Source organism: Salvelinus fontinalis, chromosome 9, assembly GCF_029448725.1.
Source record: "Salvelinus fontinalis isolate EN_2023a chromosome 9, ASM2944872v1, whole genome shotgun sequence".
NCBI lineage: Eukaryota > Metazoa > Chordata > Actinopteri > Salmoniformes > Salmonidae > Salvelinus > Salvelinus fontinalis.
The window spans coordinates 58,268,385-58,296,042 of record NC_074673.1 but is presented as its reverse complement, the minus strand read 5'-3'; the positions used below and the strand labels follow the sequence as shown (position 1 = coordinate 58,296,042).

Sequence of the window (27,658 nt, the reverse complement as noted above, 5' to 3'; positions counted from 1 at the left end):
AAGATTCCCTCTGGTGTTCAAACTAGCACTAACTAGCATTATTGGTACCAGTGGTTCACACACAAATAACGTGCGACAGAATTCTGCGGCACCACGCCAGCTCCGCCGCAGTACGCTGCAACTTTTAAGGGACGAACCACTGTACTTGTAACGTTTCTAGTACACAGGTAGAAACCTTATGATAAATGTTAAATAGCTAGATATATCTATAAATGTTAGTTAGACAATTTATACAAAATACATAGCTAGATCAGTTAGGCATAGTGTATAGCTAGCTATATTAGCGGTTTACCACATTGAACTTACCCGGTTTATCTCCTTCACTGCTGACACTCATGATGTAACTTTACAGGGTAGGTCGGTAGGAAACCGAAGTTACAGGCATTTCATGCCCACCACAGAACTTGGTTTCAGACAGTCACATTCCGAATCCTGCCTTCCACTGGTTCTAGATATTGAAATCCTCCGGGGTTAAATGAGCACCGCATCCAGTAAACACGCCTGCGGTTTCCCTTACTCAAATGAGATTCCTTCAAACGGAAAAAACAGTCCCACTTCAAAGCTAGCTTCTCGTTTTGGGAAACAGATGAGTCGCAACCCTGGACTTGTGGGTATTACTGCATCCAGCAACACCACACCTCCTTGGCATATTTAGCTTTTTAAAAAACCTGCTAGGTCTGAAATGAAAACTAGCTACTACTACAACACTCAATAGCTCGCTCGACTAACACTACCAAACGCACAGAAGTAGAGCAGATGCAGTTTTTCGCATGAAGTTATATGATGTCTTCATCGTGGATGTACATAGAAGCTCACCAGCGCCAATACTTGGTTAGGAATGTAACATCAGCCAGCTTGAACTTGCTAAGTAGCATTAGTTCGTCATATGACATTGAGAAATATTGCAATGTGGGTAGTTCCCGAAGATATCCGGAAATAAGTTAATATGTAAAAACACAAAACATATGTTTGTAGTTATAGGTAACCAGATCGTGACTACAACTAAGTCTTGGACCACACTGTGTTGTTACTTTGGTGTGTAAAAACGTATACTTCCTACTATGGCTGGGGCGGTCACTACATTTAGTTAATTAACAAACACATTCAGCATCTCCTGGCTTCCACTGATGCACCTTTGGAACAACTACATTTTAAAAAGTCTAATAAATCCATGTAATATAGCCTACACCTTCACAATAAATGCATTATTTATTTTCGACAGGTCTAAAGAAACATGATATGAAGAACAGAATAGCATACTCTGAGGTCCTGTGCGCTACACTAGTTCATTTGGCAGACAAGATTTGCTTACAATTCCATGGCAAATTTTAAAGTATGAAGAGGGAGTGTGCACATTTGGCTATTCAGCATTGAGCGGTTAACAAAGAAACAGGTACACCAATATGCTTAATTTAGTTATTAATATAGATGCAGTTCTACAAACATTGGGCTATATGTTTTGATTTTTAATAATTGCAAGGCTGCATGATGATTTGAAAAAAGTGGCTTGAAAGGCATGAGCTCTGCTTAGTTTGTTGCGCAAGCAAAAACTGCAAAATTCACTGAAGCTGGAGACTCATATCTCCCTCACTAGCTTAAAGCACCAGCCGTCAGAGCAGCTCACAGATCACTGCACCAGTACATAGCCAATCTGTAAATAGCCCATCCAAATACCTCATCACCATGTTATTTATTTTGCTCCTTTGCACCCCAGCACCGCTACTTGCACACTCATCTTCTGCACATCTATCACCCCAGTGTTTAATTTGCCATACTGTAATAATTTCACCACTATGGCCTATTTATTGCCTCACCCCCCTTATCCTACCTTATTTGCACACACTGTATATAGACGTTCTCTATTGTATTATTGACTGTATATTTGTTTATTCCATGTGTAACTCTGTGTTGTTGTTTGTGTCGCACTGCTTTGCTTTATCTTGGCCAGGTCACAGTTGTAAATGAGAACTTGTTCTCAACTAGCCTACCTGGTTAAATAAAGGTTAAATAAATACAATTTAAAAAAGCTGTACAGACTTCATCAGTCCCTCATTCACAATTTGAGAAACACTTGCTAATGTCTCGAATTTCCCGGCGGCCTCCCCTTTGTCTGGCCATATAATGCACCCTAAAAAAAACATGCCTTGTGCGGACAGTGGCCTAACAAACAGCAAAAGCACTAGCCTATGTAAATCGACTATCCCCCATAGTACAAAAGTTGACCTATTATGTGAGAGAAATAAATATTCCAAACATAGTCTGGGAGTTGTAAGATGTGATAGATCCCAAATTAATAATAATGCGGCTGACGCAACAGATCACAACGTTTAGCTTAAAATGTTAATCAACTATTAGGCTATTTCTTCATATTACAAGCGCAGCAATGCGCACATGGCAGTAGGCTATAAGCGCAAATGCTCCATTAGCAGGAAAACCCCATTATAAAAAGTGAACGCAAATGAGATTATGCATGCAATACTTTTTTAATATAAAAGTAAATTTTTATGGTGAAAATTATCTTCCCCAAACTTGAAACTCACTCGCTGCTTATGTATGCCAGTTAGGCTCTAAACCCCTTGTAAAGCGGATTAATGTGCTTCATTTTAAGAAGTTATTTGGCCACCTTAGTTGTGATACAAACCTTATCAAAACACATAGGCCTGTGGGCTAGGCTACATGAGGTGTGACACTATGATTAGAAAAAGTTGCAAAAAAGGCATTGTTTCTTGGCTTGCGCTGGGCATCATTCACAAGTGATAATATATAACTCAAGTGACAGACTAATATCGTCACCCATCAGACTATTCTTGATTTAATCTGTTTTTTACATACAGTGCCTTCGGAAAGTATTCAGACCCTTTGACTTTTCATTTTGTTACAGCCTTATTCTAAAATTGATTCGTTTTTTACTCCTCAATCTACACATATTACCCATAATGACAAAGCAAAAACAGGTCTTTAGATTACTTTTTAAATACATTTGCAAAAATAATAGAAAAATCCCATTTACAGAAGTATTCAGATCATTTACTCAGTAGTTTGTTGAAGCACCTTTGGCAGCGATTGCAGGCTTGAGTCTTTTTGAGTATAACGCTACAAGCTTGGCACACCTGTATTTGGAGAGTTTCTACCATTCTTCTCTGCAGATCCTCTCAAGCTCTGTCAGGTTGGATTGGGACCGTCGCTGCACAGCTATTTGCAGGTCTCTCCAGAGATGTTCTCCAGAGGTTCAATCTGGTTCAAGTCCGGGCTCTGGCTGGGCCACTCAAGGACATTCAGAAACTTGCCCCGAAGCCACTCATGCGTTGTATGTTGGAAGGTGAACCTTCGCCTCAGTCTGAGGTCCTGAGCGCTCTGGAGCAGGTTTTCATCAAGGATCTCTGTACTTTGCGCCGTTCATCTTTCCCTCAATCCTGACTAACCTCCCAGTCCCTGCCGCTGAAACACATCCCCACAGCATGATGCTGCCACCACCATGCTTCACCTTAGGGATTTATTTTTTTATTTTATTTAACATTTATTTAACTAGGCAAGTCAGAACAAAATCTTATTTACAATGAAGGTCTACACCGGCCAAACCTGGACGACGCTGGGCCAATTGTGCGCCGCCCTATGGGACTCCCAATCACGGCATGTTGTGATTCAGCCTGGATTCGAACCAGGGTGTCTGTAGTGACGCCCCTAGCACAGATTCAGTGCCTTAGACTGCGCCACTCGGGATGGTGGCAGGTTTCCTCCAGACGTGACACTTGGCATTCAGGCCAAAGAGTCCGATCTTTGTTTCATCAGAGCATAGAATCTTGTTTCTCATGGTCTGCGAGAACCTTTAGGTGCCTTTTGGCAAACTCCAAGATGGCTGTTATGTGCCGTTTACTGAGGAGTGGCTTCCGTCTGGCCACTCTATCGTAAAGGCCTGATTGGTGGAGTGCTGCAGAGATGGTTGTCCTTCTGGATGTTTCACCCATCTCTACAGTCACCTCCCTGACCAAGACCCTTCTCCCCCGATTGCTCAGTTTGGCTGGGCGGCCAGCTTTAGGGATAGTCTTGGGGGTTACAAACTACTTCCATTTAATAATGATGGGGGCCACTGTGTTCTTGGGGACCTTCAAGATTGCAGACATTTTTTGGTGCCCTTCCCCAGATCTGTGCCTCAACACAATCCTGTCTCAGAGCTCTACGGACAATTCCTTCGACCTCATGGCTTGTTTTTTTCTCTGACATGCACTGTCAACTGTGGGACCTTATATAGACAGGTGTGTGCCTTTCCAAATCATGTCCAATCAATTGAATTTACCTCAGGTGGACTCCAATCAAGTTGTAAAAACATCTCAAGGATGATCAATGGAAACAGGATGCAGCGGAGCTCAATTTCAAGTCTCAAAGCAAATGGTCTGAATAGTCAAATTTGTAAAAATGTCAACTTTTTGCTTTGTCATTATGGGGTGGTATTGTGTGTAGATTGATGAGGAACATTTGTATTTAATGAGTTTTAGATTACGGTTGTAACGTAACAAAAGTGGAAAAAGTCAAGGGGTCTGAATACTTTCCGAATGCAATGCATATAATATTTGCTCATAAAACTTGGTGGGCCAAATAAAAATCTCCCACGGGACAAATTTCCCAGTTGGGGATTTACAGCTATTCAAAATAAAAAAAATAAAAAATAGATTTTCCCATCAAGAGACGGTTATTATGTATTTAAGTGTTCTCGTGCATTTCTTCAGCTTGTGCAAACAGTGAGCAAGAATGAAGCCTAATGGCAGGCAGGAAAATTATCTTCACAAAACTTGCAACTCATGTGTTAGAGTTAGGCTCTAACCCCCTTGTAAAGCGGATTAAAGTGCTTCATTTTAAGAAGTTGGCCACTTTAGTTGTGATAAAAACCTTATCAAAACATATAGGCCTGTGGGCTAGGCTACATGAGGTGTGCGACTATGATTAGAAAAAGTTGCAAAAAAAAGGCATCGTTTCTTGCATTCATAAGTGATATGTGACCCGCTTCAAGGAAATAAGGCGTATGTAGCGGGTCACTACTTCACAGGAGAGACATTTGAACTTAAACTTTTTTTTTTAAATCAAAATGCATTTTTTGGCAGAAATGCCTTCTCGAACATATGTGAACTTTTATGTGCCTTAAACTTGTATACCGACTGTAAATATGAATAAAATTGTTAAAATATGAGCCTAGTTGGTTTAGCCAAAGAAAAAGTCAGTAACCGTCCCGCTAGCCCTGATTGGCTGAGATTATGAGATGAGTTTGGATTGGTCTGCCAAATAGCACGCTTGTGTCTATTTGAGCTGGTCAGTATATCTATGTATTAAAAAAAATAAATGTGTTGTGTATTAAAACTGCATAAGTGTTGCTCTCCATTTCTGGAGGACATTAATGAAATCAGTGGAATTTGAGTATGATAGCTAAGGAGATGGAGAAAACACCTGTCTCCGGATTACATAACTAAGGGCATCCATGGCATCTGACAGTCCAACCTTGAATAATGCATAAGTGTAACAGTCTAGCTAGCTACATTCAGACATTACACGTTTCCAATTTTGTCAGAAAGAGCCATTTGCTTGGCTAGCTACAGCCTAATATTGGTTAGCTACCTGCAGATTCATGCAAGGTAGTAACGTCATGAGTTGTGATTATGGTTCATTGTTTACCTAGCTAGCTGCATGCCTTAACAAAATACTCTACTATGCAAGTAACCCTTTCGGGTGCGTTCGTAAATTCAGTCTGGCCATCTACTCCAATTACAGAGCACTTTTGTCTGAGTGTGCCAGAGAGGGCAGCAAAACTGATGAATTTACGAACGCTCAACACACGTTGAATACGGCGGGTGTCAGTAAACATCAGCAAAAAAGCAGAATTAAATTGTTGCCAGCAGCACAGTTACAGTCACCAATGCTCAGGTTAACATGAAAACAGCCTAACCAGTTCTGCTAGGATGCGTAAAATGGTCAGAGTGGGATGTTCTCTCATTCTGTGTCTGGAAGTAGCTAGCAAGCTAGCCAATGTTAGCCAGTTCGCTTGGGTGCTTGACTGCCGATGTGAGGTCAGAAGGTTCGGTTCAACCCTACTCATCGACCAGTGCGCGCTCTGAACGCAAAACGCTCTGATTTTACGAATGGACAATCTGACAGCACAGTTGCAACCACCAATGCTCTGGAGAACATAACAGCCTAACCAGCTCTGCTAGGGCGAGTAATGATCAGCTGTTTTCTCTCTCTCACTTAGATGTCTGGAAGTAGCCACCAAGTTCCTTCGGGTGCTTGCCTGCTGTTAGTACATTCGGATCAAGCCTTAAATGAGATGGGTGGGGCTAAAGCTTAAGAGGGTTTGAACGATGCCGAATGGGTATAGTAGTGCCAAAACATTCAAAGGCCATTTTCTCAAAAGTGAGTTTCCAAGTTCATCAACTTTCAAAGAAAAGTTGAATAAAGCCACAGAGAAGCTGAAAGAGGTGCACGAGCATTCTATCTTGAATATGGATGATATAGATTCCACTCTGAAAGCATCCTGCTCTAAATCCGCTCACTTCGCAGTCGTACGAGTGGTTTCAATGGCCAAGGTAAGAAAAAAACAAGAAGGGAAAGCAGCAAATCCTCTTGAAGGCAGCGGGGCAGGAAACGTTCAAATAGTGGTGTATGGCCTTGGTTTTGCTCAATAGTGGTCCATAGAGAAGACAGTCTATGTGAAGGGAGACGTAGGAGGCCACATCTCAAAACTTTTTAATAGATGCCTGGAATCAAATATCGCTGATTCCTTACGATGAGAAATATGCAAAATTAACAAAAGGGTAAAGTGTTATATTGAGAAAGGTAACAGGGGCAGCATCGAAAACGATACGATTACTACCTGTCTTTAAACATAGGACCAGTAACAATACCCGGATAATTTCACATGGGAGGAAGTGGAACCAATTTTGGGGTTGGAGAATCTATGTGAAACGACAGGGAAATGGATTCTAAACAGGTAACAAATGAAAATGACCAGGCCAAACAGTCTTTTGCAAACTCAGAAAAACTTGGGGGGGTTTTAATCTCGTGAGACATTTTATCTAGTCTTATTATGAAATAGATTTATAGAATTGACGAGAGGGAGGAGGGGTCACAAGAAACTAGATTGGAGTTAATATTGTGAGCAAGTGTTTGAGTTTTAAAGAGGCAATTCTGTCAAGTGACAGCATTGGGGTTACCCTGATGAAGACAGCTTGCCTGTCGAAACGTTGGTAAATTAAATATTTTTGCATCTGAGCTCCTAGAGTGTGCGGCTCTCCTTTATTTTTAAGTTTTCTACTCCGCTAGCCAGCACCTCGCCTAAATAGGTGTGCGTTTCTTTTTCTTCTAGATTACCAACCTAAAATTACCTGTAACATTTTTTTGTTTATGAACATGAAGGGCATTGTGGTGTGGTGGATACGGAAAATTATGGGGAAAAGAGAAACCATATACGGGAGTAAATTATAAGACTTGGTGGTGAGATAAATGTTGCTGTGTCTAAATGTTAAATAAGAGTACATAAATGTTGGGGTGGATTAAAACAAACGATTAATGATTGGATGGAGGACAGTTTTGTTTATAATTCAAACTTTTGGGTTGCTGATTAAGATGTAGCATAGTGAATGCTAACAAAATGTACACTTTCTCTTCCAGGAGAAGATGGGGTGTCATCTCTCTATGAAATGTTTCCCGAGACGGTTGTCTTGGGAGAGCAGTTACTGAAATTCTTCAGTTTTCTAAGTATAAAGGTATCCGGATTCGGCCGTAAAGTTAGCTCACAGATAAGTACGGCCTGGCCATTTGTGTGTTTTTGCCCTAGGGTTTACCACACACACACCAGCACGCACACACAACGTTTATAAATATGGGTTAGCGGTGTTAATACCGTGTTTGATTTATTGTGTGGGGTCTTCTTAATTTGGTTTTAAACTGGGTGCGCAGAATGATGGAAATTTTTGAATTGTTGTTAAATGGTTTCTGAAGTACAGGGAAAGAAAAGAAAGAAAATACTTAATGGTGTTGAATGACCTGTGTCTTGACTTTCTGGTGAGGCCGTATCAACTTCACTAGAATTGATCCGAGACATTAGGTGAGGTTTAAGTAAAATTTGAATGAGGGACACCTGTCTCTAGTCTATTTTACCATTACCTTATGGGATACAATTATTTCCTTATGGAGTTATCAAGACTTGTAATTCTAATATAATTTGTTTATTTTGATTTAACAGGCAGTGTTGTTTGTTTTTGAAACACGATGTGAGTCATGTGTTCAAAGGGGAAATTAGCAGTTCCCTGGGGCCCTGGCCCTTTGGTAAATATGCAAATGTTATGTTAAGTCTGCATATAAAAAGGAAAATATGTTGATAGTGACTCTAAATTGATTGTGATATGTATATTGCTATATGTACGATATGTACAATACCAGATTGGGTCTGCTGCATTGTTAGGATTTCTGCATTGTTAGGATTTCTCCCTAAGGGTTAGTGCTCTAACTCCCTGACCCAGTAACTCTGTGGTGAGGTCGCCAATATGATAAGGGAGTATGAGCTAATTTGGAAAATGGTTTCAACAGTGTGTTATAATGCTCTGACGTTTGTCTTAAGAGATTTTGGTATTAAGACAATTGGGAATGTAATAACTTGTCATACGGTGAATAGATGGTCTGGATTCCCAGAATCAGAAATGTCTTAAATTGCTGTTTTGCTCTGTCCTCTCTCAAGTTATGGTGAAGGTGAACACAGATGGTGTCTTAATGCATGGAGAGATAATTTGACCAAGAACAGTGTGAACCTCAACCCACCCCCAACCGGCTGAAGAAATAGCGACAGAGGCGTTCACTACGACCTTGTCTTCCACCACTCCTACCTGAGATCTGAGTCGGAGCCATCAACTTGTGTACGAGCGGCAGGAGTGCGGCATGAGGCCTGAGACTGTGCATGTGGAGTGAACATGGCGAGAGATCACGTCCAATCTTCTCTCATGCTACGGGTGTACTGGTGGGAAAATGGACCAGACAGAATGAACGGTACATAATGGTGGTGGCAGCTCATGTGAGAGACTCATGTGCTTGGGAAAAACACATTTATTTCCTCAGATATTGAAATCGGGGGGGGGGGGGGGGGGGGGTCAACCGTGCCCATAATTGTTTATTTGGGGTATCAGGTTGACTGTGGAGGTCTGCACACGGCAAAATGTATAGTAATTTAGATTAAGAATGCATCGCGATACCGATCTGTCATTAACATGCCAATCGCGACAGTATAACAAGGACAAACGGGGGTTGTGACGAGAAAAGTTCATACCGGTTATATATGGTCCTGTTTATAAATGTACATTCTAACCGTGATGATGTGTGCTAGGTTGAGGGGCATGAATTCGAGTGATTGACAGTCCTCAGCGATTTACGTTGAGTCTTTCTAAATTTGGGTTGGATAATTTATCAAATGTTTAAATTATGGTTCGGAAAGGAGAGAGACAGAGAGAACGCTGCTCCTAAGTTGTGAGGAGAGCGCAACGTGAGGGGAGGGTGAGCTGCTCGATTTTATTGGGTCTAGGGAGGGTTTTTCTCCCTAGAAACATTATCTTTTAATGACTTCTGAGAAAGTTAGTGAACCCACTAGATGATAGCTTGGGTCAACCATGAAGGGGTTATGTTTTACCATGTCATCATAATCCTAATGTTAAAGCACATCAACACATATGGCTTGCTGGATGATACAGTACAAGTAATTACGTACAAGGCTCATAGTCTGTCTTGCCTTGACACCCGAGGATGAAGACGACTAGCATCCCATGGGCATACAACAGAACAGATGGACAGTTCTTTCCCCAGTCTAAGTCGCATCAAGTGTGTTGTGAAATGATTAAACATGTACATTATCGGTCAAAAGTTTTAGAACACCTCAAAAGGTTTTTCTTCATTTTTCCTACTTCCTATTTTTCCTGTGTTATTTCATAGTTCTGATGTCTGCACTATTATTCTACAATGTAGAACATAGTAAAAATAAAGAAAATCCCTTGAATGAGTAGGTGTTCTAAAACTTTTGACCGGTAGTGTATTTTTTATTTTCCCTGTTCAAGTCAATGTTTTTAAATGTGGTGGAACATAAGAGTGATCATTGTTCCAGAGGAGGGATGGTTGGAAATTGAGTAATTGACTTGAGAATATTTTAGTATGTTTATAACTATAGAAGCGGATTAGTGATTGTGTTATGGGTTCGATGGAATGATTTATGTGCAAATGTATTTGTAGCAGGAGACGAGGTATGAGACAGAATGTTTTTCATAAAGCTGTTAATTGCAGAGTCTGGCAGGACCGACATCAGTGTATTCTCTGGAGTCCCAACAACCAATGCATTAACGTTATAGGGAATTAGAAGAGTGGAATGTGACTGGGGCGGAGATCGTGGGGCTCATAAATTAAGGAAGTGGGTAATAGAGTCTCTGGGAATGATACCACTCCTCTATGTATATTGTTACAGGGGATTACTCGTAAGAGAGGGAGTACAGCTAACTGTGCACAATATAGAGACCCCTATGAAGTTATATTGAACGTTACGCATATCCAGATCACGGTGAGAGTAGCAGAGAGAGTGTTGTCATTTCAGACACTATTGTCAACTTTTAGTGATGGGTTTGTCAAAGTTACAACGCTTGAAATGATAGCCACAGATCCCTGTATACAGGAGGACACATCACCGAAAGGGGGAGTTAGCTGTAATAATAGCACCACATCTCCTGCAGTGTGATTAAGAAACATGTGACTCAGACTTTTGTTAAGTTGGATACTCTTCCAACACCACTAATCTCTCCTCCGTTTCTAACAGCCAGCAAACACTTGACATATCTCCCAGAAGATTGGGACCGAGTGACGGTAAATGAAAAGTATCAGGTGGCTGCTTATCAACCATTAGGACCCAAAGTTTACACTATAACGAGGGTGTTCACAAATGGGTGGGGTGTAGATCGGCCTTGGGATGAGCAATGTGTACCTAACCTGAGCAAAGGAAAGTATTATCCACAGGTACCGACTGTAGCAGAGCACAGGAGGTCATTGGAGATGTTGGTGGCTAGGGAACCGGGTATGAGTTTGGGAGTCCGGTAGGGAGTATCTTAAAAGGTTCAGTCCTAGACGTATCAGTGAACAATGAAAACAATAGGAGAGCAGGGGACAGATTCCATGCAGTAGCTATTCTCACGGCAGTCGCTGTAAGGACATTAAGAAGGATGCTATAGTAACAACATGGAACTGGACTACGGCGCAAATGAGAGGTTTTGAGGTATGCGTCATGGGCAGTGTTAGTAGTAGCAGGGGTTACTTTGGTAGCATTGTTGGGATATCATCTTCTGAAGGCATTGATGCTGAAACGGATACACAGTGCTGATATAAAGCATAGTCAGGCGAAGAGAGTGGGAATCGTCATGTAATCAAACTTTGGTTTTTATTTGCATATATAATTATGCATATTAATATTTGTAATGCTTTGTGTTTCTCTTTGCTTTTCAAGTTTTGTGCCACCACTCTCTTAGGAACCAGGAGGAGGAAATGGAGAAAGTCAAAAGCTCCAGCTGAAATGTCATTCTCAGTTGTCTGACAAGAGATGGTAATGAGAGCGTGCATCGTGTGATTATAGATCAGAGGCCACAAGTCTCGAAGGTGTAAACCTAATAATTAACTATGAATGCTAATCATGTTTTATTTTTTGTTCATTTCTAAGTCATTTGTAAGTTTATATAATGTTCAAAAGGGGGGACTGATGGGTTCTGACTTTTAAATGTCCTTATTCATGTCACTGAGGGAGAGAGGGGGTAGAACATTTACATCTTGTCAGAATATATATATATATACGGGGCGGCAGCGTAGCCTAGTGGTTAGAGCGTTGGACTAGTAACCGGAAGGTTGCAAGTTCAAATCCCCGAGCTGACAAGGTACAAATCTGTCGTTCTGCCCCTGAACAGGCAGTTAACCCACTGTTCCTAGGCCGTCATTGAAAATAAGAATTTGTTCTTAACTGACTTGCCTAGTTAAATAAAGGTAAAAAAAAAATAAAATAAAAAAATATTATTGTTAGACATCAGGGATCCTATGGAAAGGAGAAGGGCCACAGTCTGGTTCAAGTCAACAGGACAGCTGTGAGTTGGGAGGAATTTGGGCCTGAGGTCAGGTCAGATGAAGTGAGGAAGAACAGATATCCCTAAAGTTCGGTCGAGCAACAGAGGTGTACTGGCTGTTCAGATGTGTAAGGAGGAGACTCAGCATAGGAGGAAGGGTTAAATACCAGAGCTTGTGTGAATATGTCCATCTGTCTGAGCTTTGGGTGAATAAACTTGGTTTGAGCTCTTCATTAGTTGTCCGTCAGATTTTACCCTGTTATTTAGAACCTAACAATATACATGAAAGTCATGGCAATATTTAGCCTAATAATCTAGCAATTATATCAGTCACTTCTCAGTTTATATATATATTTTAAGTATCCTAGTTTAACGGCTAGCTAGTTAGCGGGGTGCGCGCTAATAGCGTTTCAATCAGTGACGTCACTCGCTCTGAGACCTTGAAGTAGTTGTTCCCCTTGCCGCGGCTTTTGTGGAGCGATGGGTAACGATGCTTTGTGGGAGGCAGTTGTTGATGTGTGCAGAGGGTCCCTGGTTCGAGCCGAGGTAGGGGCGAGGAGAGAGACGGAAGCTATACTGTTACACTTGCTTTGCTTGTTTATAACACTGCAAACTTTTTAGGATACTTATATTCAACTCACAGAGAGACAGAAACATCTTCGTTCCATGTTTAGCTGAGATTTTGTGTGTGTAAAGTGACACGGGAGGGCAGACGGGGATCTAACAATGCCCTTAGCTGTTGTATGAGTGCGCTGATACAGTGATTTCATGTGCAGCGTTAATAAAGACGGTTTTGGCTCACAGCTTGGACATTTTAAAATGCTCTTACGAAGGTTCTAACGATGAACTTAGCCTTAAGATGCTTTTGGGAAACTGGGCCCAAAGCTGATAAAGAGTAAGGGAGACGAGGTAGAGAGGGGTGACGCTCTAGCAGGGGCCGTTCTGTGTGTGTGTCGGCTACTGTGAGTGTGACTGAGTGACACACGGAGCAGTGAGGGTGGGAGGGAGAGAAGAGACAGCAACCAACCAAGCCTACTCATGCTATAGTAGACTACTAGCTGCCATAGCTAATGTTAGGTTATCCAATATGATTATGTAGTGACTGCATCAAACCGGAAGAAGCTAGTTAAGCTAGCTAGCTTGGCTAAATGAGGCTGCATGCACTCTCATTCTACACAGTTACAAACATTCAGAATATGTTGGCTGTTGTAGCGTATCCTTCGCCTTTAACTTTTAATCCCGTAATTTTAACACCATCTTCTATTGATTAGTATCTCCTATCTTTTGCCACACACAGAGGCTCTATCACTATAGCCTATTACAACTTTGATGACTTATGATTGGACAAGCTACACAAGCCACTCTCGCGAAAAGCAAGAGTCCGCAGCATAAAGATAATGTCTCTCCCTCTTTCTACTGCAGCAGTCGCATTCGGATCTGTATGGGTCCTTCCGGACAAATCAGTTCAAATTACACATACCCAATACCTGTGACAATCATGTCAGATCCGACCCAAACCAGTGACAATATTTAGAATTCTGAATCCAGGTACAGGTGGATTTGTGAAGACCTCTACGCTGGGGCTTCGCTTCACCATAAAGCTGCTCTATTTACCCTTATTTTGGGTTGCAAAATCACCCAAACTTTCCCAAAAGTACACTGGAATAAAAGAAGAAGCTTCCCCTACCCTTCATTAGAGTTTTACATTTACTTGACTGTTTATCAAAGGTTTCAGCTAGGCTGTTCTGAGTGTCTGCCGGTCTAATGTTATCAGTTGCATGGAGGCTAGGCAGGGGACAGGGACGGCACAGTCTGTCCCTACAGTCAGCCGTCAGTACTGGGCACAGCTATCTGTCTGTGGTCCTTCATTTGAGCAGTCCCTTCAACTAATCTTCCACAAGTGCACAGCAAGAGTGGCTGAAGACTGAAGACATTTCTAATAAAGGGACAATCTGGGATTCGAAAAACAACAAAGCGCTCCACTTGTTTAGGTAAACAGCTGAGGGATGGGGTTGGAGAAATGTAATCACTCTCAAAATCATAGACCATCTATGAGATCAAAATGTTTTGAAGCTATACAGTTTTTTTAATTTTTTTTTTACTCCATTTTAATAATGGAGTAAAACAAAATAATATTTTGGGTTCTGATTGAGTACATGCAATCATAAGTTATATTCTTTAAGACCAAATGGCCAGGTCTATGTATCATTAATTCAAAAGTTTTTTTTTTTTTTTACCAATCCCAGATTGCTCGTTTCGTTTTGTAAACATCAAGTAAATCAATTTGAGTTTGTTGACAGTCTCGGCATCTAGGCTACAAATCATCTGAACAACAATCCAAATATAAATGAGGCAAACAGCCCTTGTCATACTTGATGGCACACACACACACACACACACACACACACACACACACACTTGTCACTCACCTTGGGAAAATCTGAAATGGCACCATATGTGATTTTAAACTCAGCCCTCGTCTAGGCGACTTACAGAACCGGTGATGTCACACACACAAACTCACCTTGTCATACTTGGAGATGATGTCAGCCCGTTCCTCTGCTATCAGCGTCTCAATGTCCTTCTTCATGTCAAAGTCTGAAGGGAGAGGGGGAAGAGAAGAGATGAGTTTTAACACAAGTCAACATTGATCGTCCATAATAGGCATGATATAACATAACACAACGCAAAGCTATACAAAAACACCCGAATCACAAAGAGTCTAGTACCTTAGTCTATTCTATTCTTAGTTCCTATTTGCCTAATAAGACATCTAAAGTGGTTCTCTGAGCCACTTATCCCGATCACTAGCACTAAGCCAAACAGGGCTGTGACAAAACCAGTATCGCAATTTTTTTGGTAAAAATGAAACACGAAGCAGACCAAACTCTTCGGTCCTATAAAAACCTGTTGTTTGTATAATAGTGTGTGCTATAGCTTGGAAAATGGCTCTCCTGCTATCTCTCTCAGAATGACCTTCTTGATCCAAATTCTTGATCCAAATCAGTCAGGTTTCAAGACTAGTCATTCAACTGAGACTGCTCTTCTCTGTGTCACGGAGGCGCTCCGCACCGCTAAAGCTAACTCTCCTCTGCTCTCATCCTTCTAGACCTATCGGCCGCCTTTGATACTGTGAACCATCAGATCCTCCTCTCCACCCTCTCCGAGTTGGGCATCTCCGGCGCGGCCCACGCTTGGATTGCGTCCTACCTGACAGGTCGCTCCTACCAGGTGGCGTGGCGAGAATCTGTCTCCGCACCACGTGCTCTCACCACTGGTGTCCCCCAGGGCTCTGTTCTAGGCCCTCTCCTATTCTCGCTATACACCAAGTCACTTGGCTCTGTCATATCCTCACATGGTCTCTCCTATCATTCCTATGCAGACGACACACAATTAATCTTCTCCTTTCCCCCTTCTGATAACCAGGTGGCGAATCGCATCTCTGCATGTCTGGCAGACATATCAGTGTGGATGACGGATCACCACCTCAAGCTGAACCTCGGCAAGACGGAGCTGCTCTTCCTCCCGGGGAAGGACTGCCCGTTCCATGATCTCGCCATCACGGTTGACAACTCCATTGTGTCCTCCTCCCAGAGCGCTAAGAACCTTGGCGTGATCCTGGACAACACCCTGTCGTTCTCAACTAACATCAAGGCGGTGGCCCGTTCCTGTAGGTTCATGCTCTACAACATCCGCAGAGTACGACCCTGCCTCACACAGGAAGCGGCGCAGGTCCTAATCCAGGCACTTGTCATCTCCCGTCTGGATTACTGCAACTCGCTGTTGGCTGGGCCTGCCTGTGCCATTAAACCCCTACAACTCATCCAGAACGCCGCAGCCCGCCTGGTGTTCAACCTTCCCAAGTTCTCTCACGTCACCCCGCTCCTCCGCTCTCTCCACTGGCTTCCAGTTGAAGCTCGCATCCACTACAAGACCATGGTGCTTGCCTACGGAGCTGTGAGGGGAACGGCACCTCCGTACCTTCAGGCTCTGATCAGGCCCTACACCCAAACAAGGGCACTGCGTTCATCCACCTCTGGCCTGCTCGCCTCCCTACCTCTGAGGAAGTACAGTTCCCGCTCAGCCCAGTCAAAACTGTTCGCTGCTCTGGCACCCCAATGGTGGAACAAACTCCCTCACGACGCCAGGTCAGCGGAGTCAATCACCACCTTCCGGAGACACCTGAAACCCCACCTCTTTAAGGAATACCTAGGATAGGATAAAGTAATCCTTCTAACCCCCCCCCCCCCCCCCCTAAAAGATTTAGATGCACTATTGTAAAGTGGCTGTTCCACTGGATATACGGTGAATGCACCAATTTGTAAGTCGCTCTGGATAAGAGCGTCTGCTAAATGACTTAAATGTAAATGAAAATAACAAATGGGACAGGATGACCACGATGTTTTCTTACAACATTAGGGCTGTTTTCCTAAAGAAGTGAAATCCCCTTCATGTTTTGTTTCCTTGCCACGATACTAACAAGTATCGCGATACTGGTATTGTCACTACCCTACCAAACAATAGCATAGTATGAGGTTCAAAGGTCATGGATCAGATTAACCAATCAATCAACTGCTCGATCAAGGTCGTCTACAGGCTATATCATCATCAGTCACTGTCCTAAATACTGGTAAAACTTAAAAGACACCTAATTGCCGAAAGAAAGTACAAGATAGGTATGTGGCACATCCTATGAGCAAGCAAAGTAACAATCCATATAGGGCCTAGTTCACAACTATGTATTAACGAGACCACCTGTTATTTTTGGTCTTTCTCACTGCCTACTATCCTACGATGTTCCGTTTAAAATTAGTACCAGCAAATAGATGGTCCACCACATGCAAATCCAGTACTCATAGCTTAAGTTCACACATCAACTAGGCTAGGTCTGGAGAAGTGAGCTGGAGCAGACATTTAGTATACTGTACTTCAGCAGTTGCATGTGATGACAGGACAAACCCCAAACTCTAGGCAACATTCCTATGCACAACAGGTAGCAATATCAATAACTTTTACTACTAGCCTTGCTTCGTGCCACAAAGACACAGGCATGGTGAAAGAAACAATAGTTGGTGTACATTATCTCCAGTCTTCACCTGATCTGATTATGTACAAGGTCGGCATAGAACAGTGAGAGCAGACAGTGGTCAAAATAACTTTGGCCTATTTAGGGAAAGATGTTTCCCCACAATGTGTTGTTAGTAACAATAGAATAGCACATTATGTGAAGCCCTTATCAAAGTCTCTTTGGTTCTACACCGTTGAGCAGGCAAGAGATATGGGTCGGAAAACGTATCGCAATACAGGGATGGGATATGCCACTGCACCTAAAATTTTCCTTCTTTGGGGTAGGGGGCAGCATTTTCACGTCCGGATGAAAACCATGCCCAGAGAAAACGGCCTGCTACAAAGCCATAAAAGCTAGAATATGCATATTATTAGTAGATTTGGATAGAAAACACTCTGAAGTTTCTAAAACTGTTTGAATGATGTCTGAGTATAACAGAACTCATATGGCAGGCAAAAACCTGAGAAAAAATGCAACCAGGAAGTGGGAAATCTGAGGTCGGTCGATTTAACTCAGCTCCTATTGAAGATACAGTGGGATATTGGTAATGTTGCACTTCCTAAGGCTTCCACTAGATGGCAACAGTCTTTAGAGCCTTGTCTGATGCTTCTACTGTGAAGTGGGGCCGAATGAGAGTGGATTGAGTAAGGTCTACCATGAACTGAACATGCGCTGACCATGCGTGTTCATGTGAGAGCGAGCTCTGTTCCAACGCACTTCTGAAGACAAAATAATTATGCTAAAAACATCCTAAAGATTGATTCAATACTTCGTTTGTCATGTTTTTACGGACTGTTTTTACGGACTTGCCCGCGCGTCGTGAGTTTGGAAAGTGTACTGAACGCTAGAACAACAAGGAGGAATTTGTACATAAATGATGGACATTATCGAACAAAACAAACATTTATTGTGGAACTGGGATTCCTGGGAGTGCATTCTGATGAAGATCATCAAAGGTAAGTGAATGTTTACAATGTTATTTCTGACTTCTGTTGACTGCACAATATGGCGGATATATTTGTGTCTTGATTGGGCTCTGAGCGCCGTGCTCAGATTATTGCATGGTCTGCTTTTTCCGTAAAGCTTTTTTGAAATCTGACACTGTGGTTGCATTAAGGAGAAGTGCATCTAAAATTCCATGCATAACAGTTGTATCTTTTAGCAATGTTTATTATGAGTATTCCTGTAAATTGATGTGGCTCTCTGCAAAATCAAAGGATGATTTTGAATTTGTGAACGTAACGCGCCAATGTAAACTCAGATTTTTGGATATAAATATGAACTTTACCGAACAAAACATACATGTATTGTGTAACATGAAGTCCTATGAGTGTCATCTGTTGAAGATCATCAAAGGTTAGTGATACATTTTGTCTATATTTCTGCTTTTTGTGAATCCTCTCTTTGGCTGGAAAAATGGCTGTGTAATTCTGTGAATAGGCACTCACCTAACATAATCGTTTGGTTTGCTTTCGTCGTAAAGCCTTTTTGAAATTGGACACTGTGGCTTGATTTACAACAAGTGTATCTTTAAAATTGTGTAAAATACATGTATGTTTGAGGAATTTTAATTATGGGATTTCTGTTGTTTTGAATTTAGCGCCATGCGGTTTCACTGGCTGTTGAAGAGGTGGGATGCTACCGTCTCACGTACCCTAGAGAGGGTAATACACACTGCTCCATTGAGAAGATTTAAATACTGCTCGTTTTCCTGGAAATCTGCTATTTTCGTCCTCATGCTAGCTAGCAGTAACCATTTGCATAAATTAACATGGGTTAAATGAGGACCATAGGAATACAGCGGTAGCTTTTGTGAATGGTCCTGCTTTCAAGACCAACTTTAAAACATTCAGGCTATTCTAACTTCAAATTCTTTAAAATCTTTATTAACTATTAACTATAGACATTTGCATAAAATAACTAACCAACAGTAAGTCTTGAACCGTTCAAGCTAAAGACACCAAACCAACTTTCACATGTTCAGGCTTATCCAATCAATCTACTTTTTCAAACTATAACCAGTCAATACCACTACTATATCACAACCATAACTTAAATCACAACCATAAATACGTTAACATCTAGCAAGAACACCACATTTTCAAGTTGTGATGATTTTTTTGTTAGGAATGAAAAGCTGACTGAAGACTGGACGGCCAGGTATTCGTGCAGTTTAGTCCATTTCTGTGGTAACATGGACTCTTAACGTGATGAAACTTTGTTGCTCCTTGCTAAAACAAGCAAGGTGTTGTAGCTAACGAGTCTTCAGTTGCCTATAGGCAATGCTCCCCCTCCCTGCAGCAGCACGTTGAAATATAATGAAAATTCTATTTCTATGGCAGCAAGAAGTAAGGAGAGGAGAAAGTCTTTAAAACATTTGTATATATTTTGCTATAATGGTGACCGCAGCAGTCATTTGGCTCACCAATAACCATCATCTAAAATTACATGACCATCACAGCTCTAACAAATGAGCTAGGCTCCGACAGCCTAGGCTATGATTAGCCTACATAAAAACGATTGACAAAAGTGAAGTCTCTTCTCCTTATCTGGAGCCATATCAAGTGTCACAGAGTAGGAGTGCTGATTTAGGATCAGGACCCTGCTGTCAATGTAGTCTTGTTCATTGTGATCTAAAAGGCAAAACTGGTTCTAAAATCAGCACTCCTACGCTGACATGCTTGTTTGCTTACATACAGCCCCTGGCCATCAATCTCAAAAAATTTTTTATACAAGTTTGCCTAAGCAATGACCTGAATTAGGCAGAAAAATATGAAAATCATGAAGACAAGTGAATAACCAGGCCCCAAAGCACATAAACACAGCCAATTTCTTATCCAAGCTCGTGTTCATTAGGACAAAACTGAAAACTTCAAAAAAATGTTTGCAACAGAAAGCAAAAATTTGCATTTATTATTGGACAAGTCTAGGTAGGTCCCAAACTATTTGTCTGTTTTATTCTGTTCGGTGCCTAATGATCACGACCCAGGCATATTCTTATCTAAGCTCCAGAACCTTTCTAGGTCTGAGCTGTTTTTTTCTTCATCTTGAGGTGGCCAGGTTGTGTTAAAGGCTCGATGCAGCCATTATCTCAATATCAAAACATTTCTGGGTAACAATTGTTTTATTATTAAAATGGTCAAAAAGAAACAAAAAAGAGAGCTTCTTAGCAGGGAGCAATTTCTCAAACAAGACATTCGCTAGGACTGCCTGGGAGTGCCTAATTAGACGAGCCTAATGGGAGGGATATGCAACCTGAAAACTAGCCGTTATTGGCATAAAGATTTGAAACTGTATTTGTTATTGGTTTATTAACTTATATCGCCTGGTAATGTCGCCAGGGAGGCCAAAACTCCATCCCACCAAAATAGGCTGAAATTTCAGGCATTCTTTTCAAACAGCTTACACTAAAACGGCATTATCATCATTTTCACAGTATCATTGCAACCTCCGTTTGGAAATGTACACTGAACAAAAATATAAACGCAACATGTAAAGCGTTGATCCCATGTTTCATGAGCTGAAATAAAGATCCAATAAGTTTGTCAGACCAGCAGGGATCGTCAGACCAGCCAGAGAATACTGCGGAGTATTTCTGTCTGTAATAAAGCCCTTTGTGGGGAAAAAAAATTATTGGCTAGGTTGACTGCTCCCCAGTGGGTGGCCCTGCCCAATTATGTGATATCCATAGATTATGGCCTAATGAATTCATTTCAATTGACACATTTCTTAAATGAACTAACTCCGTCAAATCGTTGAAATTGTTGGATGTTGCGTTTCGATTTTTGTTCAGTATATACATAACACAGGTAATCAGGTTTTTGACCGCACTGGGCCTTTAAAAAGGCTACTCTTAAGATTTCCAGTCTGCTTCCTGTGTTATGACCCTCAGACTGCTGATAATATTGTGTTTGGTCAGGAAGAGAAGGAAACACCGCCACCACTCCTTCAATACAAGGGATGATGGTGTTGTTGGTGACTTGGACTAATATTTACGTGAGGCTAGTGGGGGGGAAAAAAATGGAGTGTCCCTTACTGAACAGGATCTCAGGTCAAAGTGCACTGCTCTCTGGGCTAGTTCTTGCATGTAGTCAGCACGGCCACTGAGCAGCCAGGTCAAATTACGTCCAACACAGTCCTTATTTTCTCTGTGAATCACACGCAACAGCTGAGTTCCACCTTCTTTGTCGGTTGAGTCAAAGCATGATGGATTATGATCAATTCAAAGTGCCTTGCTTTATTAGGGGTTTCTTTTCAAGTGGGGACTAGCCGTGATGGGCAGAGTATGAAACAGAAGACAGACTAACAAGTGAATAAGCAGAAGCGGAGGAAGAGATGAGTGGGCGAGATGACACTAAACTACTGTACACCATCCATGCACTTGGAAAACTGTTACAGAGGGAGGGAGCGTGTGAAATATATATATTTTTAAATGCTTTGGCAATATTTGCAGACTGTACTACATGCAAATAAAGCACTAATAAATCAAAACATCTGAGAGATTGCGAGGGCGAGAGAGGTGAGAAAAAGGGAGTATGGGAAAGTGAGAGAGAGGAGATATTTTGATGTAGAGTGTGATCAAAAGGCCTATTCAAATCAGTGGCATGTATAGTAGTCACATTACACAAAATAGGTAGCGAGACAGTAAACCTTCATAGTAGCCTTAGTATATAGGTGATTGTGTAAAAGACAACCTGACCATGCACAAATAAAATTTTCAAATTAAAGCATGTTCCAAAGTATCCTAAAGATCTACAGTACCAGTCAAAAGTTTGGACACCTACTCATTGAAGAGCTTATTTTTCTATAATGTAGAGTAATAAAGACATCAAAACTATGAAATAACACATATGGAATCATGTAGTAACCAAAAAAGTGTTAAACTCAAAATATTTATATTTGAGATTCTTCAAAGTAGCCACCCTTTGCCTTGATGACAGCTATGCACACTCTTGGCATTCTCTCAACCAGCTTCATGAGGTAGTCACCTGGAATGCATTTCAATTAACCTGTTGGGGATGGGGGCGCTGTTTAGACTATTTATGCTAATTTGGCTAATTTTTTAAACGGCTTCCCACAAAATCCTTGATCGTACAATATGCATATTATTATTATTATTGGATAGAAAACAGTCTATAGTTTCTATAGGAGTTGACATTTTGTCTCTAAGTGGAACAGAGCCCATTCTACAGCAATTTCCCTGACATGGAGTCAGATTTGAGAAATGTTGGCCACTCTTCTGAAGTCAGTTAAAAGGGCACTGTCGTTGCTATGACTATACGGACACTTCTTACGTCTTCCCCTGGATGCCTTTACGTGATGACGATTCCAACGGGGTCGATTGCGCGTTCACAGGCCCTACAAATGAAAAAACCCTGAAGCTAGTCATTCTTTGGGAGCTGCGTCATGAGCCTAGAGGACACCGGCGCGCACCTGTTCCAAGCGTTAGTTTAGCCTGTTATATTTCTCCGGTCATCTTTTCACTCGTTATAGGAGTTAAAAACATCATAAGGTAGTTAATTTAAAGCGTTTTATAGCAATTTATATCCGTTTAGTGCGATTTTGGGACATTTATTTTTGCAACGATGTGAAAAGTTGGGCACGCTTTTCAGTTCATCCCGAACGCAGTTGACATTTCCACATGGCAAGAGGACAGCTTTCCACCAAAAGACGATTTCTCCCAAGAAAGGATCCTTTGCCCAAGATACTGATGGAAGAACAGCTCAAGGTAGGACATTTTTATTATGATAAATCGTGTTTCTGTCGAAACATTTTAGTGGCTTAGGACGCCATGTTTTTTGACGTAGCTTCGCTTGGCGCAAACTGTATTGAAAAGTAAGGATAAATTAAAAAATGTAATAACGCAATTGTATTAAGAATTAAATTGTCTATCAATCCCTGTCCACCCTATATTTTTTAGTCACGTTTATGAGTATTTATGTATAAGAGTAGATCACTGTCTAAGTGGCGCAAGGACTTTTTCTTTACCAGCTTGTCTACATTTCACATTGTCTAACCATGATTTTGGTGGCTAAATATAAACATTTTCGATCAAACTGTATATGCATGTTGTAATGTGATGTTACAGGAGTGTCATCGGAAGAATTCTGAGAAGGTTAGTGAAAAAATTAATATCTTTTGGCGATGTTGACTTTTAATCGCTCACTTTGGCTAGAATCAATGCTGGGCTGCTAATTGCTATGTGCTAAGCTAATATAACGATTTATTGTGTTTTCGCTGTAAGACACTTAGAAAATCTGAAATATTGTCTGTATTCACAGGATCTGTGTCTTTCGATTCGTGTATGCTGTGTATTTTTACGAAATGTTTGATGATTAGTAGTTAGGTAAACACGTTGCTCATTGTAATTATTCTAGTCCATTTGTGATGGTGGGTGCAATTGTAAACTATGCCATCTACCTGAAATATGCACTTTTTTCTAACAAAACCTATCCCATACCATAAATATGTTATCAGACTGTCATCTAATGAGTTTTTTTGTTGGTTAGGGGCTATAAATATCTTAGTTTAGCCGAATTGGTGATGGCTACTGGTGTTGGTGGACAAATAAAAGATGGTGGATTATGCTAATGTGTTTTTAGGTAATAGATGTACATCTTTACATATTGTGTCTTCCCTGTAAAACATTTTAAAAATCGGAAATGTTGACTGGATTCACAAGATCTGTGTCTTTCATTAGCTGTATTGGACTTTAATGTGTGAAAGTTAAATATTTAAAAATATATTTTTTTTTTGAATTTCGCGGCACTGGTTTTTCAGTGGGGGGGGGGGGGGGGGGGGTGTGCCGCTAGCGCCACGCTGATCCTAGACAGGTTAACAGGTGTGCCTTGTTAAAAGTTAATTTATGGAATTTCTTTCCTTCTTAATGCGTTTGAGCTAATCAGTTGTATTCTGACAAGGTAGGGGTGGTATACAGAAGATAGCCCTATTTAGTAAAAGCCAAGTCCATATTATGGCAAGAACAGCTCAAATAAGCAAATAGAAATGACAGTCCATCATTAATTTAATTAAAACATGGTCAGACAATCCAGAACATTAAGAACTTTGAAAGTTTCTTTAAGTGCAGTCGCAAAAATCATCAAGCACTATGATGAAACTTGCTCTCATGAGGACCGCCACAGGATAGGAAGACCCAGAGGTACCTCTGCTGCAGAGGATACGTTCATGAGTTGACACCACAGAAATTGCAGCCCAAATAAATGCTTCAGAGTTCAACAGACAGACACACCTCAACATAAACTGCTCAGAAGAGATCAGGCGTTCATGGCCGAATTGCTGCAAAGAAACCACTACTAAAAGACACCAATAAGAAGAAGACGTGCTTGTGGCAAGAAACACGAGCAATGGACATTAGACAGGTGGAAATCTGTCTTTTGGTCTGATGAGTCCAAATTAAAAAAAATTGTTCCAACTGCCGTGTCTTTGTGAGACACAGAGTAGGTGAACGGATGATCTCTGCATGTGTGGTTCCCACTGTGAAGCATAGAGATGGTGTGATGGTGCTTTGCTGGTGACACTGTCTGGGATTTATTTAGAATTCAAGGTACACGTAGCCAGCATGACTACCACAGCATTCTGCAGAGATAAGCCATCCCATCTGGTTTGCGCTTAGTGGGACTATCATTTATTTGGAGAGTGATGGAGTGCTGCAAACCACTTAAGATTACAGTGCCCACATTCAGGCACTAGATTTACTGGTAATTACTTCTGTTTTATATGCCTTATTCATTTTCCACCATGTTATGTCAGCATACAAAAAACCCTCAGGTTTCTCTGTCAAATAACCGCGAATCTGTCTCCATCCAGTGGTCGGCTGGGTCGTAACAATCCATTTTATCAGCTAATTGCCAAGTCAAAGGGGAATCCTTAGAAAAGCTGCTCTCTTGTTCAACTTGCTCATGACACAGACGTCACTGGATTCCTATCAAGCAGGAGTTTCTAAATATATATACACATATACAGTTGAAGTCGGAAGTTTACATAGACTTAGGTTGGAGTCATTAAAACTTGTCTTTCAATCACTCCACAAATGTCTTGTTAACAAACTATAGTTTTGGCAAGTTGGTTAGGACATCTACTTTGTGCATGACAAGTAATTTTTCATACAATTGTTAACAGACATATTCTTTCACTGCATCACAATTCCAGTGGGTCAGAAGTTTACATACACAAAGTTGAATGTGCCTGTAAACAGCTTGGTAAATTCCAGAAAATGATGTCATGGCTGTAGAAGCTTCTGATATGCTAATTGACATAATTTGAGTCAATTGGAGATGTACCTGTGGATGAATTTTAAGGCCTACCTTCAAACTTAGTGCCTCTTTGCTTGACATCATGGGAAAATCAAAAGAATTCAGCCAAGACCTCAGAAAAACAATTGTAGACCTCCACAAGTCTGGTTGATCCTTGGGAGCAATTTCCAAACGCCTGAAGATACCACGTTCATCTGTACAAACAATAGTATGCAAGTATAAACACCATGGGACCACGCAGCCGTCACACCGCTCAGAAAGGAGACGCGTTCTGTCTCCTAGAGATGAACGTACTTGCAAATCAAGTGCAAATCAATCCCAGAACAACAGCAAAGGACCTTGTGAAGATGCTGGAGGAAAAAGGTACAAACGTATCTATATCCACAGTAAAACGAGTCCTATATCAACATAACCTGAAAGGCCGCTCAGCAAGGAAGAAGCCACTGCTACAAAACCGCCATAAAAAAGCCAGACTACGGTTTGCAACTGTACATGGGGACAAAGATCGTACTTTTTGGAGAAATGTCCTCTGGTCTGATACAAAAATCATATATTTCACGTGTTGCTGTGCGTTTTGTTGCTGTGCGATTTGCTGCGAACTTTACTTTACTTTGCTAGCTGACAACTTTACGTTTTTTGTTTTGTTTCTGTTTTTAATTACCGTTTATATTTTTAGTTTTTCCATCGCAACTTTTTTCCCTCATTCAACCTTTTCACTCCGGACGCTTTATCTGGACATGGTTCGTCAACACCTTCAACAGCCGAAGCTAAGTAGTAACATTAACATGATGTCTTCTAATTGCAGTCGCTGTACTCATAATATACAGGAGAACGATCGCCTTACGGCGAAAATAGCTGTGCTGCAAGCCCAGCTTCAGACGCAATCGTTAGGCAAGGGTATTTTCAGTGTAGGAAAGGTAGAAACAGCGTCTGTGCCACCAGTAAGTACAGATAGTAACGTTAGTATAAATCCCCCCGCACAGTCCCCGCAGCCGGACAACTTTCTCATGGCTTCTGGAGGGAAACGCTGTTGGAATGCTCAACCGGTGTCTTCTCATTCAGCCGACAGAAACTTTCAACCGGTTTTCCCCATTATGTAGCGAGTCGGAGTCTGAGTCTGAGTCTTCTCTTGTCTCTACTCCTCCCGTTACGGGGTCTGAGACGCCGAAGGCTCCCACCGTTAGCTCTGACAAATTGAAAACCCTAGTCATTGGCGACTCCATTACCCGCAGTATTAGACTTAAAACGAATCACCCAGCGATCATACACTGTTTACCAGGGGGCAGGGCTACCGACGTTAAGGCTAATCTTAAGATGGTGCTGGCTAAAGCTAAATCTGGCGAGTGTAGAGAGTATAGAGATATTGTTATCCACGTCGGCACCAACGATGTTAGGATGAAACAGTCAGAGGTCACCAAGTGCAACATAGCTTCAGCGTGTAAATCAGCTAGAAAGATGTGTCGGCATCGAGTAATTGTCTCTGGCCCCCTCCCAGTTAGGGGGAGTGACGAGCTCTACAGCAGAGTCTCAGCACTCAATCGCTGGTTGAAAACTGTTTTCTGCCCCTCCCAAAAGATAGAATTTGTAGATAATTGGCCCTCTTTCTGGGACTCACCCACAAACAGGACCAAGCCTGACCTGCTAAGGAGTGACGGACTCCATCCTACCTGGAGGGGTGCTCTCATCTTATCTACCAACATAGATAGGGCTCTAACTCCTTTAGCCCCACAATGAAATAGGGTGCAGGCCAGGCAGCAGGCTGTTAGCCAACCTGCCAGCTTAGTGGAGTCTGCCAATAGCACAGTCAGTGTAGTCAGCTCAGCCATACCCATTGAGACTGTGTCTGTGCCTCGACCTAGGTTGGGCAAAACTAAACATGGCGGTGTTCGCCTTAGCAATCTTATTAGGATAAAGACCTCCTCCATTCCTGCCATTATTGAAAGAGATCGTGATACCTCACATCTCAAAATAGGGTTACTTAATGTTAGATCCCTCACTTCAAAGGCAGTCATAGTCAATGAACTAATCACTGATCATAATCTTGATGTGATTGGCCTGACTGAAACATGGCTTAAGCCTGATGAATTTACTGTGTTAAATGAGGCCTCACCTCCTGGTTACACTAGTGACCATATCCCCCGTGCATCCCGCAAAGGCGGAGGTGTTGCTAACATCTACAATAGCAAATTTCAATTTACAAAAAAAAA

The 27,658-nt window shown here is 41.6% G+C and overlaps 1 protein-coding gene across 2 annotated transcripts in view; it reads right to left on the bottom strand.

Moving 5' to 3' along the window:
- Positions 1–27,658, bottom strand: part of si:dkeyp-19e1.3 (uncharacterized) — a 91,601-nt gene that overhangs the window by 31,939 nt on the left and 32,004 nt on the right. For both annotated transcript variants that reach the window (XR_008760842.1, XM_055934955.1), the window contains exon 2: positions 14,635–14,708. Coding sequence is in view for 1 of the 2 variants with exons in the window: in XM_055934955.1 (XP_055790930.1) it covers positions 14,635–14,700 (66 nt within the window). In the remaining variant the exon portion in view is untranslated. The remainder of the gene's footprint in view (positions 1–14,634; positions 14,709–27,658) is intronic.